This window comes from Ranitomeya imitator, chromosome 5 (assembly GCF_032444005.1).
Source record: "Ranitomeya imitator isolate aRanImi1 chromosome 5, aRanImi1.pri, whole genome shotgun sequence".
Taxonomy (NCBI): domain Eukaryota; kingdom Metazoa; phylum Chordata; class Amphibia; order Anura; family Dendrobatidae; genus Ranitomeya; species Ranitomeya imitator.
Genome location: NC_091286.1, coordinates 514,464,797 through 514,483,063, shown reverse-complemented (window position 1 = coordinate 514,483,063; position 18,267 = coordinate 514,464,797). Strand labels below are relative to the sequence as shown.

Genomic DNA, 18,267 nt, shown 5'->3' with positions numbered 1-18,267 from the left:
TGGGGGGTTTCTACTGGTAAGCCACATCAGGGGCTCTGCAAACGCAACATGACGCCCACAGAGCATTCCATCAAAGTCTGCATTTCAAAACGTCACTACTTCACTTCCGAGCCTCGGCATGTGCCCAAACAGTGGTTTACCCCCACATATGGGGTATCAGCGTACTCAGGAGAAACTGGACAACAACTTTTGGGGTCCAGTTTCTTCTGTAACCCTTGGGAAAATAAAAAATTATGGGCTAAATAATTATTTTTGAGGAAAGAAAACGTATTTATTATTTTCACGGCTCTGCATTATAAACTTCTATGAAGCACTTGGGGGTTCAAAGTGCTCACCACACATCTAGATAAGTTCCTTTGGGGGTCTAGTTTCCAAAATGGGGTTACGTGTGGGGGGTTTCTACTGTTAAGCCACATCAGGGGCTCTGCAAACGCAACGTGACGCCCACAGAGCATTCCATCAAAGTCTGCATTTCAAAACATCACTACTTCACTTCCGAGCCCCGGCATGTGCCCAAACAGTGATTTACCCCCACATATGGGGTATCAGCGTACTCAGGAGAAACTGGACAACAACTTTTGGGGTCAAATTTCTCCTGTTACCCTTGGGAAAATAAAAAATTGCAGGCTAAAAGATCATTTTTGAGAAAATAATTTTTTTTTTTTTTTCATGGCTCTGCGTTATAAACTTCTGTGAAGCACTTGGGGGTTCAAAGTCCTCACCACACATCTAGATTAGTTCCTTTGGGGGTCTAGTTTCCAAAATGGTGTCATTTCTGGGGGATCTCCAATGTTTAGGCACACAGGGGCTCTCCAAACGTGACATGGTGTCCGCTAATGATTGGAGCTAATTTTCCATTTAAAAAGCCAAATGGCGTGCCATCCCTTCCGAGCCCTGCCGTGCGCCCAAACAGTGGTTTACCCCCACATATTGGGTATCTGCGTACTCAGGACAAACAGGACAACAATATTTGGGGTCCAATTTCTCCTATTATCCTTGGCAAAATAGGAAATTCCAGGCTAAAAAATCATTTTTGAGGAAAGAAAAATTATTTTTTATTTTCATGGCTCTGCGTTATAAACTTCTGTGAAGCACCTGGGGGTTTAAAGTGCTCAATATGCATCTAGATAAGTTCCTTGGGGGGTCTAGTTTCCAAAATGGGGTCACTTGTGGGGGAGCTCCAATGTTTAGGCACACAGGGGCTCTCCAAACGCGACATGGTGTCCGCTAACAATTGGAGCTAATTTTCCATTCAAAAAGTCAAATGGCGCGCCTTCCCTTCCGAGCCCTGCCGAGTGCCCAAACAGTGGTTTACCCCCACATATGAGGTATCGACGTACTCGGGAGAAATTGCCCAACAAATTTTATGATCCATTTTACCCTACTGCCCATGTAAAAATGAAAAAATTGAGGCGAAAAGAATTTTTTTGTGAAAAAAAAGTACTTTTTCATTTTTACAGATCAATTTGTGAAGCACCTGAGGGTTTAAAGTGCTCACTAGGCATCTAAATAAGTTCCTTGGGGGGTCTAGTTTCCAAAATGGGTTCACTTGTGGGGGAGCGCCAATGTTTAGGCACACAGGAGCTCTCCAAACGCGACATGGTGTCCGCTAACGATGGAAATAATTTTTCATTCAAAAAGTCAAATGGCGCTCCTTCCCTTCCGAGCCTTACCATGTGCCCAAACAGTGGTTTACCCCCACATGTGAGGTATTGGTGTACTCAGGAGAAATTGCCCAACACATTTTAGGATCCATTTTATCCTGTTGCCCATGTGAAAATGAAAAAATTGAGGCTAAAAGAATTTTTTTGTGAAAAAAAAGTACTTTTTCATTTTTACAGATCAATTTGTGAAGCACCTGAGGGTTTAAAGTGCTCACTAGGCATCTAAATAAGTTCCTTGGGGGGTCTAGTTTCCAAAATGGGGTCACTTGTGGGGGAGCGCCAATGTTTAGGCACACAGGAGCTCTCCAAACGCGACATGGTGTCCGCTAACGATGGAAATAATTTTTCATTCAAAAAGTCAAATGGCGCGCCTTCCCTTCCGAGCCTTACCATGTGCCCAAACAGTGGTTTACCCCCACATGTGAGGTATTGGTGTACTCAGGAGAAATTGCCCAACACATTTTAGGATCCATTTTATCCTGTTGCCCATGTGAAAATGAAAAAATTGAGGCTAAAAGAATTTTTTTGTGAAAAAAAAGTACTTTTTCATTTTTACGGATTAATTTGTGAAGCACCTGGGGGTTCAAAGTGCTCACTATGCATCTAGATAAGTTCCGTGGGGCGTCTAGTTTCCAAAATGGGGTCACTTGTGGGGGAGCTCCAATTTTTAGGCACACGGGGGCTCTCCAAACGTGACATGGTGTCCGCTAAAGAGTGGAGCCAATTTTTGATTCAAAAAGTCAAATGGCGCTCCTTCCCTTCCAAGCCCTGCCGTGCGCCCAAACAGTGGTTTACCCCCACATATGAGGTATCAGCGTACTCAGGACAAATTGGACAACAACTTTCGTGGTTCAGTTTCTCCTTTTACCATTGGGAAAATAAAAAAATTGTTGCTAAAAGATAATTTTTGTGACTAAAAAGTTAAATGTTCATTTTTTCCTTCCATGTTGCTTCTGCTGCTGTGAAGCACCTGAAGGGTTAATAAACTTCTTGAATGTGGTTTTGAGTACCTTGAGGGGTGCAGTTTTTAGAATGGTGTCACTTTTGGGTATTTTCAGCCATATAGACCCCTCAAACTGACTTCAAATGTGAGGTGGTCCCTAAAAAAAATGGTTTTGTAAATTTCGTTGTAAAAATGACAAATCGCTGGTCAAATTTTAACCCTTATAACTTCCTAACAAAAAAAAATTTTGTTTCCAAAATTGTGCTGATGTAAAGTAAACATGTGGGAAATGTTATTTATTAACTATTTTGTGTCACATATCTCTCTGGTTTAACAGAATAAAAATTCAAAATGTGAAAATTGTGAAATTTTCAAAATTTTCGCCAAATTTCCGTTTTTATCACAAATAAACGCAGAATTTATTGACCTAAATTTACCACTAACATGAAGCCCAATATGTCACGAAAAAACAATCTCAGAACCGCTAGGATCCGTTGAAGCGTTCCTGAGTTATTACCTCATAAAGGGACACTGGTCAGAATTGCAAAAAACGGCAAGGTCTTTAAGGTCAAAATAGGCTGGGTCATGAAGGGGTTAATAAATAATAGTAAGAAAGAACAAAAAATGGCTGCACTCACCAGCTCTTGACAATTCTTGTTATTTAAGGTACAGTTACACAGGATCCATGAACATGCTTATGAGGGGAGGGATGAAAGACATCAGACTTAGCACGCTGTTTGCGCTTACGTGCGGCATCGGCGGCTTTTCGCTCTGCATCATTACCATACTTTATATCAGACCTGATCTTACGTGCGCCATCATAAGCTTTGGACTCTGTGTCATTAGTATACTTAACAGTGTCCATGCGCTTGCATCTATCCTCTGTACTCTTGTTAGCACGCTGTTTGCGCTTACGTGCGGCATCGGCGTCTTTTTGCTCTGCATTATTAGTATACTTTCTATCAGACCTAATCTTACGTGCGCCATCAGCAACTTTGGGCTCTGTGTCATTAGTATCCTTACTATTAGAGCTCATGTTGGCTAAGCTAAACAGCTTTAAGCGTGGTGGTGGCAAACAACAGGTTAATAAGAGGCAGTGTCAGGTAGTAGGAAAATAGCCAGTTAATAATAGGCAATAGTTCTTTGCAGGAATGCAGATATTAATAAATAGGCAGTTTATATTGCAGAGAAATTGCTGGGCAATAATGGACAATGTCCTTATGTGGCAAATAATAGAGCAATATACCCAATGTGGCAAAGAAGAGGTTAATAAACGGCAGTCTCTCAGTATAACAGTCAGTGAATAATAGGCAGTATATGGAGAAAACACCAAACAAAAGTTCAAAATTGGTGTGAAAATGTCACTGAACCACTTCACAACTAAATATATATAGTTTTGGTAAATGGTATTATCATTTTTTTGACGAAATTCGGCAGGAGCTTGAAGAGCAACGTCACTGGGCCCGCCTCCACGCAGTAGAAACTTGCTGTGAGGTAAAAATTCAAAAATCACACCAAAATGGCGGGCGGAGTGTGTCACAGTACGGCACGTTTCTGATTGGTCGCTCGCAGCAGGCGGCAACCAATCAGACACTGGACACTGTTGACGTCACTTATCTCCGGACATTAGTTCCGGACATTAGCTCCGGACATTAGCTCCGGACATTAACAGGAAGTAGTATTCTAGGCAATTATATATTAGATGACAGCACTGAAAGATACTGGGTTCCTGGTACCTGGTCATTTCAGGTTTGATTTTTCTCATTTCTTTGGTGGCTAATGTATGTCTGTTTTGTCATTACGTTTTTTTCAACCCCAGTGTTGACTACTTGCAACAATATATTTGATGATTCTGTGATCGCACCCCAAAATCTTAGCAATTTCTCTAAGATTTGTACAGGAAAGATAAATATAATGGTACCGTGTTAGCCAGTAGATAGAAAAATATTTAGAACTGAGAGTCCTCAGTGGTTGATACCTTTTAATGGCTAACTGAAAAGATGGTAACAAATTGCAAGCTTTCGAGACTACTCAGGTCTCTTCATCAGGCACAGACTAAAGCAAATTCTAAAGAATCACATATTTATACAACTGTTTATCACTTATCACTCTCCCATAATGACAGTTCTGTGCTGTGTTGTGTATAAATATGTCATTCTTCAGAATTTGCTTTAGTCTGTGCCTGATGAAGAGACCCGAGTAGTTACGAAAGCTTGCAATTTGTTACCATCTTTTCAGTTAGCCATTAAAAGGTATCAACCACTGAGGATTCTCAATTCTAAATATTTTTCTAAGATTTGTAAGAATTTTTGAGCTTTCAGAGTCGGTTAACTCTCTTGTTGAACCCATTTTTCTTGAGGAAAACAAACTGCCTAATAATTCTGTACACCTTGATAAAGGGTGTTGTATCCTTAGGTCACATCCTTGCTCATTACACAAATATATATCACCTGATCTGTTTCATCCAATAAGCATTCAAGTTTCTACAGCTTTGAATTTAAAAATTTGTATAAAAATGATGATCTGGTCAAAATACTAACCTTATAATTGAGCACAAAGTGTAATCAATTATCTGGTTTGGTAAATCCTTAAAATACTATATTAAATAATTCAGTCAGTAGAGTAATATTTCTTATTTGCGAACTCAATGAGTGAGTCATTCATCATTTAAATGAGGTTTTACATTTTCAGAAAAGTGGACCTCAAATGCTTCCTGTAATGTAAAATCACAAAACAAGGCAGTACTCCACCTCCCCTTTTCCAGCTACATGCTATTGCTTTGGTTTCTATGTATTGACTGCAGTGGTATGTCATGTTGACAGTACACATCACAGCTGCAGCCAATCACTGAGCTCAGTAGCTGGCACCATGTAAGCTATAGAGCCAGCACTGGACCTAATGAGGGTGAATACTATCAAAACTTGTTATTTTACATTACATGAAAAGTCTGGGTTCCACTTTTCAAAATGAGGAAAACCCTTTAGCCACAACATAGACATCACATTGACTTCCTAAAGGTACCTTCACACTAAGCGACGCTGCAGCGATACCGACAACGATGTCGATCGCTGCAGCGTCGCTGTTTGGTCGCTGGAGAGCTGTCACACAGACAGCTCTCCAGCGACCAACGATGCCGAGGTCCCCGGGTAACCAGGGTAAACATCGGGTTACTAAGCGCAGGGCCGCGCTTAGTAACCCGATGTTTACCCTGGTTACCATCGTAAAAGTAAAAAAAACAAACACTACATACTTACCTTCTGCTGTCTGTCCCCGGCGCTCTGCTTCCCGCACTGACTGTGAGCACAGCGGCCGGAAAGCAGAGCGGTGACGTCACCGCTGTGCTTTTCGGCTGACCGGCGCTGACACAGGATGCAGAGAAGCACTGCCCCGGGGACAGACAGCTGAAGGTAAGTATGTAGTGTTTGTTTTTTTTACTTTTACGATGGTAACCAGGGTAAACATCGGGTTACTAAGCGTGGCCCTGCGCTTAGTAACCCAATGTTTACCCTGGTTACTAGTGAAGACATAGCTGAACACAACGATATCGCTATCCAGGACGCTGCAACGTCACGGATCGCTATCATTATCGTTGTGAAGTTGTTTAGTGTGAAGGTACCTTTAGGATTCAAGTAATTCTTAATAAGCCCTCTGGCTGTGCTGAAAATTGAAGACTTCATGCCACAATACCCCACACAGATTACAGCTGCCCAATCGGTTGGAGAACCTCTGAGGATTTATTGATAAAAGTTTACATTTCGTTGGAAGAAAACAGGAAGACTGAACAACTTAATTAAAAGGTAACCCAATTATGAATACATTTCTAAAATCAACTAGTTTTAATAGTGCTAATACAGTACATACTGAACATTACCATCGTGTGTGACATGAATATGCACAGGGAATTAAATACCTTTAGATTGCTGTCCCAGTTCTGTGATCCACTGAAGGTTACAGTCACAGGACCAAGGATTTCCATGAAGATAAAGTCCGTCCAATTCATTTAAGTACAAGAACATGTCTTTTGGCATTGATGATAACAGGTTATCTGACAGGTTAATTACTTTTATAGATGATGTTTTAAAAATCTGTATGAAGCGTAAAGTGACAAAAGTATCCATATGCAGCTGCCGTAGTTCATTTCCTTCTAAGTGCACCAATTTCAGGGATGTGAGGCCATAGAATGATTCTGGGGACAGAAATTCCAGTTTATTGTGATCCATATGTAGCCTGACCAGACTCTTCAGACTGCGGAATGTATTCTTATGGAGTGTTTTCACTTTATTGTAACTCATTTTCAATACCTAAAGAATTGAAAATTGAAAATTTAGATCAATTAAATTAACAAATTGAATACCTGGTGTAGCTATTAGTAGTTGCAATGATTTATGGATATTAATCACTTCCTACACAAAAGGGGAAAAGTAAACTAAAAGTTAATTTAACAAAACCCTCATACATGCTGCCCAAATCACGGGCACCATGAATTAGAGCCTGGCTTCACAACTCCGGTGCCACCGATAGCAAGGGATTTGCCAATAAATATGATCAGCACTGAGGAAAGCTGGCCATGGGTGGTACCGGACTAGTTTTATCTCCATCTATGGTTCCAGGTCGGATCTTTAAAGTGTAAAACTCTGGTAAAAATTAAGAGACCACTACAAAATGTTCAGTTTGCCTGATTTTTCTCTTTATAGGTGTATTTTAGATTAAATTGCAAATTGTTCTTTTTTCTATAAACTTCTGATAACATGTCTCTGAATTTCCAACCAATACATTTTGATTTTTTTTTCTCAAAAGGAGAATTGGTCAAAATGGAAAAAAAACCTAGTGCTTTCAGACCCCAAATAATGCAAAGAAAGAAAACAAGTTCATAATCATTTAGAAAAAACCAGGACGGACTGGCCATCAGGCAGTTCTGGCAAATGCCAGAAGGGCCGGTGCCAGAAGTGGGCTGCTGCACGACTCACCCTTCCCCCCCCAGCGCTGCCGCTGCCGCATTCAACTATACCGGCGTCTATGATGCCGGTACAGTTGAATGCAATGATGGAGGACAGAGCATCACCTGACGCTCCCTCTCCCATCATTCCCCATTCTGCCTCTGACACTGCGGGTGCGCGTGCACTCACTGTGTCCCAGGCAGTGTGGCGGCAGCCGCCGAGACAGGAGCAGGGAGCACCGCAGGCACGAGGGGAGGTGAGGAGTTTTTTTTTACTGGACGGTGGGGCCATTCTAGGGGGGGTGAGATGTGGGCTCTGCTGTATACTACTATGTGGGCTGTGCTATATACTACTGTGTGGGCTCTGCTGTATACTACTATGTGGGCTGTGCTATATTCTACTGTGTGGACTCTGCTGTACACTACTATGTGGGCAGTGCTGTATACTACTATGTGGGCTCTGCTGTATACTACTAAGTGGGCTGTGCTATACACTACTATGTGGGCAGTGCTGTATACTACAATGTGGGTTGTGCTATACACTACTATGTGGGCTCTGCTGTATACTACTATGTGGGCTGAGCTATATATATACTACTATCGGGGCTCTGCTGTATACTTCTATGTGGACTGTGCTATACACTACTATGTGGGCAGTGCTGTATACTACTATGTGGGCTGTGCTATATACTACTGTGTGGGCTCTGCTGTTTTCTACTCTGTGGGCTGTGCTATATACTACTGTGTGGGCTCTGCTGTATACTACTATGTGGGCAGTGCTGTATACTACTATGTGGGCTCTGCTGTATACTACTATGTGGGCTGTGCTGTACCCTACTGTGTGGGCAGTGCTGTATACTTCCATGTGGGTTCTGCTGTATACTACTATGTGAGCAGTGCTGTATACTACTATGTGGGCTGTGCTGTATACTACTATGTGGGCTGTGCTATATACTACTGTGTGGGCTCTGCTGTATACTACTATGTGGGCTGTGCTATATACTACTGTGTGGGCTCTGCTTTATACTACTATGTGGGCTGTGGTATAAACTACTATGTGGGCAGTGCTGTATACTACTATGTGGGCTCTGCTGTATACTACTATGTGGGCTGTGCTATACACTACTATGTGGGCAGTGCTGTATACTATGATGTGGGCTGTGCTATACGCTACTATGTGGGCTCTTCTGTATACTACTATGTGGGCTGAGCTATATACTACTATGTGGGCTCTGCTGTATACTACTATGTGGGCTGTGCTATACACTACTATTTGGGCTGTGCTATATACTACTATGTGGGCTCTGATGTATACTACTGTGTGGGCTGTGCTGTATACTACTGTGTGGGCTCTGCTGTATACTACTGTGTGGGCTGTGCTGTATACTACTATGTGGGCTGTGCTATATACTAGAGTGTGGGCTCTGCTGTATACTACTATGTGGGCAGTGCTATACACTACTATGTTGGCTCTGCTGTATACTACTATGTGGGCTGTGCTGTATACTACTATGTGGGCTGTGCTATGTACTACTGTGTGGGCTCTGCTGTATACTACTATGTGGGCTGTGCTATATACTGCTGTGTGGGCTCTTCTGTATACTACTGTGTGGGCTGTGCTGTATACTACTATGTGGGCTGTGCTATATACTACTGTGTTGGCTCTGCTGTATACTACCATGTGGGCTCTGCTGTATACTACTATGTGGGCTGTGCTATACACTACTATTTGGGCTGTGCTGTATACTGCTACATGGGCTGTGTTATCTGCTATGCGGGTTGTGCTATATACTATGGGGGTATATTATATTCTATGGGGGAGGCTGTGTTATACTATTAGGGGCTGCATTATATTCTGTGGTGGCTACATTATATATTATGGGGAGATGGGCTGTATTATATTCTATGGGGTGGCTGCATTATACTCTGGGGTGGCTGAATTATACTCTGGGGTGGCTGCATCACATTTTGTAGGGTGGTGGCTGCATTATACTATATGTGGGCTGCATTATACTGTATCGAGGATTATGGGGAATACGTTATACTATATGAAGAACTATGGGGTGCATTATACTATGGGAAGTGAATTGTACTACATGGATGACTATGGTGGGGCATTATACTATATGGAGCACTATAAGGAGTGTATTATGCTATATGGAGGACTATGAGGAGTGTATTATGCTATCTTGAGGACTGAGCAGTGTATTTTAATATATGGAGGACTATAGGGAGTGTATTATGCTGTATGGAGGACTGTGGTGCACATTATAATATATGGAGGACTATGGGGTGTATTTTACAAAACAAGTAAAATGCTGCATATTCAGATTGCTTTTGCTGGAACAAAAATCATTGTTCTCAGCATCGCATCGCCAGCGTAAACTGTAGATGTGCTGCTGATAACATGATACTGTATGGTGATCTGTTAGTGATCTATTAGTGATCATTCTGTCCCATCATTATTCCTCAGCTGGTGGAAAGAGGCCAGGAAACAAGTGTTGAACAACTTCAGTATTGTTGATCAAACTCATTTAGGGGCCTGAACTCAGCGCTTGTAAATACAACCGAAATGCTTTTGTGTGATGTGCAATATGTTAGCATTTGGGGCCCCATTTTAAACTTTATCTAGGCGTAGGACCCCACTTTGCCTAAAACCAGCCCTGTCTACAAGTGTACAAAGATATTATACTGTCACCATGTGACAAGTGGGCCTGTGTAACTTCAAATGCCAGGGCTGAATTTTAGTCTCAGTCCGGTCCTGGAAACAACAATACTAATGTTGTAACTCAGGAAGAGTTCAGAAATCAATATTTTGTGGAATAACCATGATTTTTAATCACAGCTTTCATGCGTCTTGGCATGCTTTCCACCAGCCTTTCACACTGCTTCTGGCACAACAATGTAAGCAGTTCTTCTTTGTTTGATGGCTTGTGACTATTCATCATCCTCTTGATTACATTCCAAAGGTTTTCAATGGGGTTCAGGTCTGGAGATTGGGCTGCCCATTACAGGGTGTTGAAGTGGTGGGCTCTTAATTTTTGCCAGGGCTGTATTTTCTCTGAAACGCCAGAGCATTTCGGTGGAAAAATATTCATGGCTGCAGTCAGGCTCAGATTCATGCTGCTCATAGTTTGGGCAACAGGAATCAGGTGACAGACTTCCTATAAAGCAAAACTAATAGAGTTTTACACAAGTACATTGCTGAAGAAAGTGGTGCACGACATTGGGATTCAAATAGCACCAAAGATGGTGAGCCTGTGATATATTGCATCCCATCATGTAGTGCACTAAGCAAAACACATTAGAGCTGATTCATCAATGTACGTTGAATAAATGTCTTACACTTTTGTGGTATACATTATCATGAGTTTTCTGCAACCATAAGTTCATATATTGGGGCCTAAGTAGCATTCTAGATTAATCATATCTCTTGTTAAACCCTGCACCTTCTGCCCTAACATCCAATGTTGGAAAGAAAAACATCAGAATTTGATTGTGAATTGATCCCATAAATGTGCAAATGATTTATGGCCAATTTACTATGTTTTTTAGGACTCTTGCTACAGCTACCTTCACACATTTAAAAATGTTTTTATAAGGAAAAATGGCTAACAGTAATTACAAATAAAGCCAGATTATTAAAGATCCGCAGCAATTATTTGGGGCCAAAGGAGAAAAATGTTTTAACTTGCTTAGCGAGTAGCAGCAATTATATTATGCAATGTGTTCTATTTTGATAAACTTGGTGTCTTTTTCTTTGACTCACCCTACATTTTTGATAAATCTCACCATTAGATGAATTGCTATGCACACCAGGAATATTTTTCTCTTTGACAGCTGTCATTCAAATATCTATCAGAAAAAGGAACGAGACATGCAGTTGCACTACTGTAAAATATTCAATAATGCTATATTCCTTTGTGCAATAAAGCTGAAGCTTGTCACAAAGGTTCATATGTGTGTGATGGAACAACGCACTATTGAATATTCCATGAGTGATGATCTATTTCCTTATTCTTAAATGGGAATGTAATTCTTGATGCTCGGTGTGTCAGCAGAGTCTTTAAATCTACAAATGCTTGTGTCATTTTAGAAGATGTGTCCATCCTCATCGTTTCTCCTGGCTCAACATAAAAACGTGGACAAAATAGTTGGTACCTTTCTGATGCAGTAAGAAAAACACAATCGTCACTGAAATAACTCGAAACTGACCAAAGTAAATTTCAATTTCAATTTACTAAAGATCAACTACCATATTTCCTGACGTATAAGACGACTTTTTGACCCCTAAAAATTGTCCCAAAAGTCGGGGGTCGTCTTATACGCCGGGTACGGCGTGTGCAGGGAGCGATCCTGCATTTCGGCGTGTGGTTCCCAGGGTCTGGAGGAGAGGAGACTCTCCTTCAGGCCCTGGGATCCATATTCATGTAAAAAATAAAGAATAAAAATAAAAAACATGGATATACTCACCCTCGGACGGGCCCTGGATCACAGCGCTGTTAGCGTCTCCCTCCGTTCCTTAGAATGCGGTGACCGCGACGTCATCAAAGGTCCTTCTCTCACCGCATTCTAAGGAACGGAGGGAGACGCTAACAGTGCTGTGATCCAGGGCCCGTCCGAGGGTGAGTATATCCATGTTTTTTATTTTTCTTCTTTATTTTTTACATGAATATGGATCCCAGGGCCTGAAGAAGAGTCTCCTCTCCTCCAGACCCTGGGAACCACACGCCATATAAGATGACTGGGCGTATAAGATGACCCCCGTCTTATACGGCGGGCATATACCGAATTCCATATTTTATATGGAAAAGTTGGGGGTCGTCTTATACGCCCAGTCGTCTTATATGCCAGAAAATACGGTAATTAAAATAAGCCATTGCATTTGAATTGTGGTTGAACAAAAAAAAAACAGTAATGAAAATGCCCTAGACAAAAATGATGGTATGACACTAAGCTAAGGAGAAAGTTGTCTCAGGAGAATAGAAAGAAAATTATTGCCAAACATGTCAAAGGCTATAAGATTATCAGCAGGCTGCTTGATTGCTTGATGTTCGTGTTACTACACCTGCACATATTATTCAGAAGTTTAAAGTCTATGGAACTGTAGACAACCTCCCTAGAAGTGTCCACAAAAGGGAAAATTGATGAAAAATTAAAGAGACAAAATACAAATGGAAACAAAAGAGCCAAAAACAACTTCTAATGACAGTGATAAACTCCATAGTCAAGGAGCAACAGCGTCAGATCACACCATCTGTCACTGTCTTGTCAAAAGTGCCTACTGCTGATTACAAAGATCTGCTGATAGGGAATTTAGATTGTGTGCCCCACTGGGGACAGCGATGATAATGTCTGTAAATCGCTATGAAATATGATAGTACTATATAAGCAAAACATAAAAATAATAAAAGTGGACTTTATGAAGGACCAAGGAGGAAACCACTACTGATAGCAAATCATAAAAAAAGGGACTTGAATTTGAGAATATTGACAAGCCACAAAACGTCTGGGAGAAAGTTCTTTGGGCAGATATAAAACTAGAGCTTTTTGGCAAGACACATAAATAATAATAAAGAAAATAATAATGTACCTACTGTGAGCCATGGAAAAAGCTCTGTTATGTTTTGGGGCTGTTTTGCAACATCTTGCAAAACATTTCAGGAAAAAGCTGAAACATGCAGTCTGGAAAAGGCACCTTCACAACTGAGACAGCTGGAGAAGTTTACTCACGAGCACTGGGCCAAAATACATGTGGACAGGTGCACAAGTCTTATTGGGAGTTAGAGAAATTGTTTGCAGTGCTAGCCTCAAAAGGTTGTGCAGCAAAACATGAAGTAAAGGGTATCGTTATTTTTGTCCAGGCCATTTTCATTAGTTTATTTCTTTTTTTTTTTGTTGAAACCAAAATTCAGAAGCAATGTCTGATTTCCATTAGATAATATTCAGTAAATTTTAATTAAAAGTTACTTTTGTCAGTTTCAACTTATTTCAGTGACCATTGTGGGTTTTTCTTACTTTACCAGAAGGGTACCGACAATTTTGTCCATCTGTGTATACTGAGATGAATAGCCATAGATTACCAATTTTGGGAAAGAAACACAATTTTGTGATAATTTTTGCAGGAGTTGTTTGTGCTAGGTGGGCACTTAGCAGTTGTGATGTGAACTGCATCCTGTAAAAGATTTTGTCATCAAGTCCCAATAATCTATAGAATTTGTATAATGACATTTTTGTGGACACATCTGTAATGACCAGCGGTGTATTTTGCAAGTTTGGATAAATACTAGAATACAAGGAGGAAGCCGATGGAAACTCATGAGAAAACAAAACCATAATAAATACTTGCTGTCTTTCTCATCATATGTACTGGCCAGTCCTATCTTTAGCATTGTATATGACAGTTCATACCTGTAATGAGGATAAGTCTTGGAAAGCATGTTCATGGATTGTATGGATTTCATTACTATGTAACATCAGAAGTTCTAATTTCTTCAAGCCAGTAAAGTCGCCCTCTGTCAATTTGCTCAGGCTGTTGTACCTGTTATCATGTAGGAGAGTATATAGAACATTGCTCAGAATATAATTTATACAAAAGATACTGTACATGAAATACTGTACTAATATTCTGGAATATGCATTGTGTGTCTGTCTGGAGTATGAGGTCATTTATGCAGGATGCCTTTTGAGAGGTCTCTTGCTTAGAAAATAACTTCATCGTTTTTCTTGGAAATCACATACGCTACATTCTCTCTTACAAGTATTTATTTCACTGGATTCTTGCCACTGTTTTTACGACTTTACAATGTCTAAGCCTGGAGTGCCATGATATTTCTGCATACAAAAGATCTACAGCCAGAAGACAATAAATGTACATATGGAGGCCTAAAAAATAATGCACATTTAGTTCAATCAATTTCAATCAATAGATTTCTGTTTTAGTACTATTTTAGGGTTCATTCATACATCAGTTTTTCACATGCAGTGGGGAAAAAAATTATTTAGTCAGCAACCAACTGTGCAGGTTCTCCCACTTAAAAAGATGAGAGGTCTGTAATTGACACCATAGGTAGACCACAACGATGAGAGTCAAAATGAGAAAACAAATCCAGAAAATCACCTTGTCTGATTTGGCAAAATTTATTTTGCAAATCATGGTGAAAAATAAGTATTTGGTCATTAACAAACGTTCATCTCAATACTTTGTAATATATCCTTTGTTGGCAATAACAGAGGTAAAACGCTTTCTTTATGTCTTCACAGGGTTGACACACACTGTTGGTGGTATGTTGGCCCATTCCTCCATTCAGATCGCCTCTAGAGCAGTGATGTTTTAGGCCTGTCGTTGGGCAACATGGACTTTCAACACCCTCCAAAGGTTTCTATGGGGTTGAGATCTGGATGCTGGCTATGGCACTCCAGGACCTTCATACGCTTCTTACAAAGCCACTCCTTTGTTGCCCTGGCAGTGTTCTTGGGATCATTATCATGCTGAAAGACCCATGTTTCATCTTCAATGCCCTTACTGATGGAAGGAGGTTTGCACTCAAAATTTCACGATACATGGCCCCATTCATTCTTTCTTGTACACGGATCAGTCATCCTGGTCCCTTTGCAGAGAAGCAGCTCCAAAGCATGATGCGACCAACCCCATGCTTCATAGTAGGTATGGTGTTCTTTGGATGCAACTTCCTTATTCTGTCTGCTCCAAAATGACGAGGTTTTTTTCTACCAAACAGTTCTACTTTGGTTTTATCAGACGATATGACATTCTCCCAATACTCTTGTGGATAATCCAAATGCTCTCTAGCAAACTTCAGATGGGCTTGGACATGTACTGGCTTAAGCAGGGGGACACTTCTGGCACTGTAGGATCTGAGTCCCTGGTGGCATAGAGTCTTACTGATGGTACCCTTTGTTACAGTTGTCCCAGCTCTATGCAGGTCATTCAATGAGTCCCCCCATGTGGCTCTGGGATTTTTGCTCACTGTTCTTGTGATCATTTTGACCCCACGGGGAGAGATCTTGCATGGAGCCTCAGATCAAGGGAGATTATCAGTGGTCTTGTATGTCTTTCATTTTCCTATTATTGCTCTTACAGTTGATTTAATCACACCAAACTGCATGTCTATTGCAGATTAAGTCTTCCCAGCCTGGTGCTGGGCCAACATTTTGTTTCTGGTGTCCTTCGACAGCTCTTTGGTCTTCACCATAGTGAAGTTTGGAGTGTGACCATTTGAGGTTGTGGGCAGGTGTCTTTGATACTGATAACAAGTTCAAAAAGATGCTATAACTACAGGTACTGAGTGGAGGACAGAGGAGCTGTTATGACCTGGTGGTTAAGAGGCCACACTGATATGACCTGGTGGCTAAAACGCAACATGGAGCGAGCTCTGAGAAGGTGGTATCTCTACTGACCGCAGTCCCTAATCCTAACAACAATACTAGAAATAGCCGTGGGATGTTCCTGACTCTCCCTAGACACCTCTTCACAGCCTAAGAAATAACTACCCCTAAAGAAGGAAATAGAAAGCTATCTTGCCTCAGAGAAAACCCCCAAAAGGAAAGATAGCCCCCCACAAATATTGACTGTGAATGGAGAGGGAAAAGACGTACATAGAAATGAAATCAGAATTCAGCAAAGGAGGCCAATACTAAACTAGATAGAGAGAAAAGGATACTGTGTGGTCAGTATAAAAAACTACAAAATCCACACAGAGTTTACAAAAATGAACTCCACACCGACTCATGGTGTGGAGGGGCAAATCTGTTTTCCCAGAGCTTCCAGCTAGCCTGAATAAGACATAGTGACAAGCTGGACAAAAAGAGACATATTTGCAAAGCAATAGAGTCCAAACAAATGGACAAACAAAAACTAGCAAAAACTTATCTTTTGCAGACAAGGACTGGCCATATGAAAATTCCAAGGAGAGAACCAAATCCAACCAAGAACATTGACAGCAGGCATGGACTAAAGCCCAGAGCAGGTTTAAATAACAAACCCAGGCAAGGCGATTAGTGAAGGCAGCTGCTACAGCTACCTAAAGGAGCAGCAATTCCACTCGAAACCACCAGAGGGAGCCCAAGGGCAGAACTCACAAAAATACCATTGGCAACCACAGGAGGGAGCTCCAGAACGGAATTCACAACAAGGAGCCTCTTAAAGAAGAAGTTACAGGTCTGTGAGAGCCAAAAATCTTTCATGATTTTAGGTGACCAAATACTTATTTTCCACCATAATTTGCAAAATAAATCTTGCTAAATCAGACAAGGTGATTTTCTGGATTTATTTTCTCATTTTGACTCTCATTGCTGGGTTCTACCAATGATGTCAATTACAGGCCTCTCTCATCATTTTAAGTGGGAGGACTTGCACAGTTGGTGGCTGAAAAAAAAAAACTTTTTTACCACTGTATGTGTTATATATTTGTGCATCTGATGGGCTGTCTATGAGGATGTTAAAATATTCTTGTAGTTTGTGTAAAATCGCTGTGACTTGTCTGACATTGATCTGAGCACTGGAACAAAATTAACAATGTAAGTCTATGAGTCTGTGAAAAAAATCGGACAACACTCTGATCATATCAATGTGCTGTTCACATCTCATGGAGTGATAGGTGAAGCTGAAGTACCTTTTTTTCCCTATCAAAGAAATACTGATCAAAATCCTATCATACTCTGATGATGACAATCCGATAAAAATTTGATGAAACTATGATCAAAGTCACGAAGCACTGAGACTTAGTTTGAGCAGTTATCCTGTGCTAGCAGAGTCTCTTTAATCCTTAAGAGGTAATCTAATGCTGACATTTTCCCATCAAGATGAAAGAGGGGCCAGTGACGTCACATCTGCAGATATCTGCCGACAAACGTATGTGAGCAGCAGATGTTACTCACCTGTTGTAATGTATAGAGCAAGGTAGAACTGTAAGTAAGTTTAAATCTAACTTTTAATAAGTCTCTGTAAAATAGTCTCAAGGACCCTAATTTGACCAAAAAAAATACCAAATGAAAAAACACACATTATTCATACTAAAAAACGCTCTCACAGAGCGCTGTGTCTCTATATAGCATAGTGGAGACTATTAAGTACAGCTATTATTCACAGCATGTAATTACCACCAAAAACAATTATATATACCATTTGGCGTCTTTACCGGTTACTCAAATAAATGCAATTATCGTATTTTTAGCAGAGCAAGATAACATAACCGATCACAATTTGATGCCTAGGTATACAAAGGAACGATCTCACCCAAATGTGGTTCCTTCCTTCACAGTGGGGGGTACATCAGTCCACGGGTGTCTATATTCAAAGGGGAAGGCCTCCAATAGTCCATATAATGCCCCTATTTGTTGAATTTATACCTGACCATATTGTAGTCTTCCCACACACATGGGTCTCCCAACGCGTTTCTCTCAGCTCCGGTCATCAGGGGAGAATGCCGTTATGCAATGAAGAGGTGTGTGTAATCCATTATCCTTCACTTCGGTGTGTTATGATGGATTACACACACCTCTTGTGAGACTTATTAAAAGTTAGGTTTTAAACTTACTTACAGTTCTACCTTGCTCTATACACTGTTTATCTGATTGGTGGAATATTTTCTTTTTCTCACCTGTTTTAACGAATAGGACACGTGTGATACCTGCCGCTTGAACACAAGTTTAACCCCTTTCTGACCTCGGACGGGATAGTACGTCCGAGGTCAGATCCCCTGTTT

At 40.8% G+C, this 18,267-nt stretch overlaps 1 protein-coding gene across 1 annotated transcript in view; it reads right to left on the bottom strand.

Moving 5' to 3' along the window:
• Positions 1-18,267, bottom strand: part of IGSF10 (immunoglobulin superfamily member 10) — an 82,951-nt gene that overhangs the window by 24,191 nt on the left and 40,493 nt on the right. Inside the window, exons 3-4 of the mRNA XM_069727499.1 lie at positions 13,955-14,084; positions 6,518-6,908 (exon numbers count right to left, since the gene is read on the bottom strand). Of these exons, the coding sequence (XP_069583600.1) occupies positions 6,518-6,908; positions 13,955-14,084 (521 nt within the window). The remainder of the gene's footprint in view (positions 1-6,517; positions 6,909-13,954; positions 14,085-18,267) is intronic.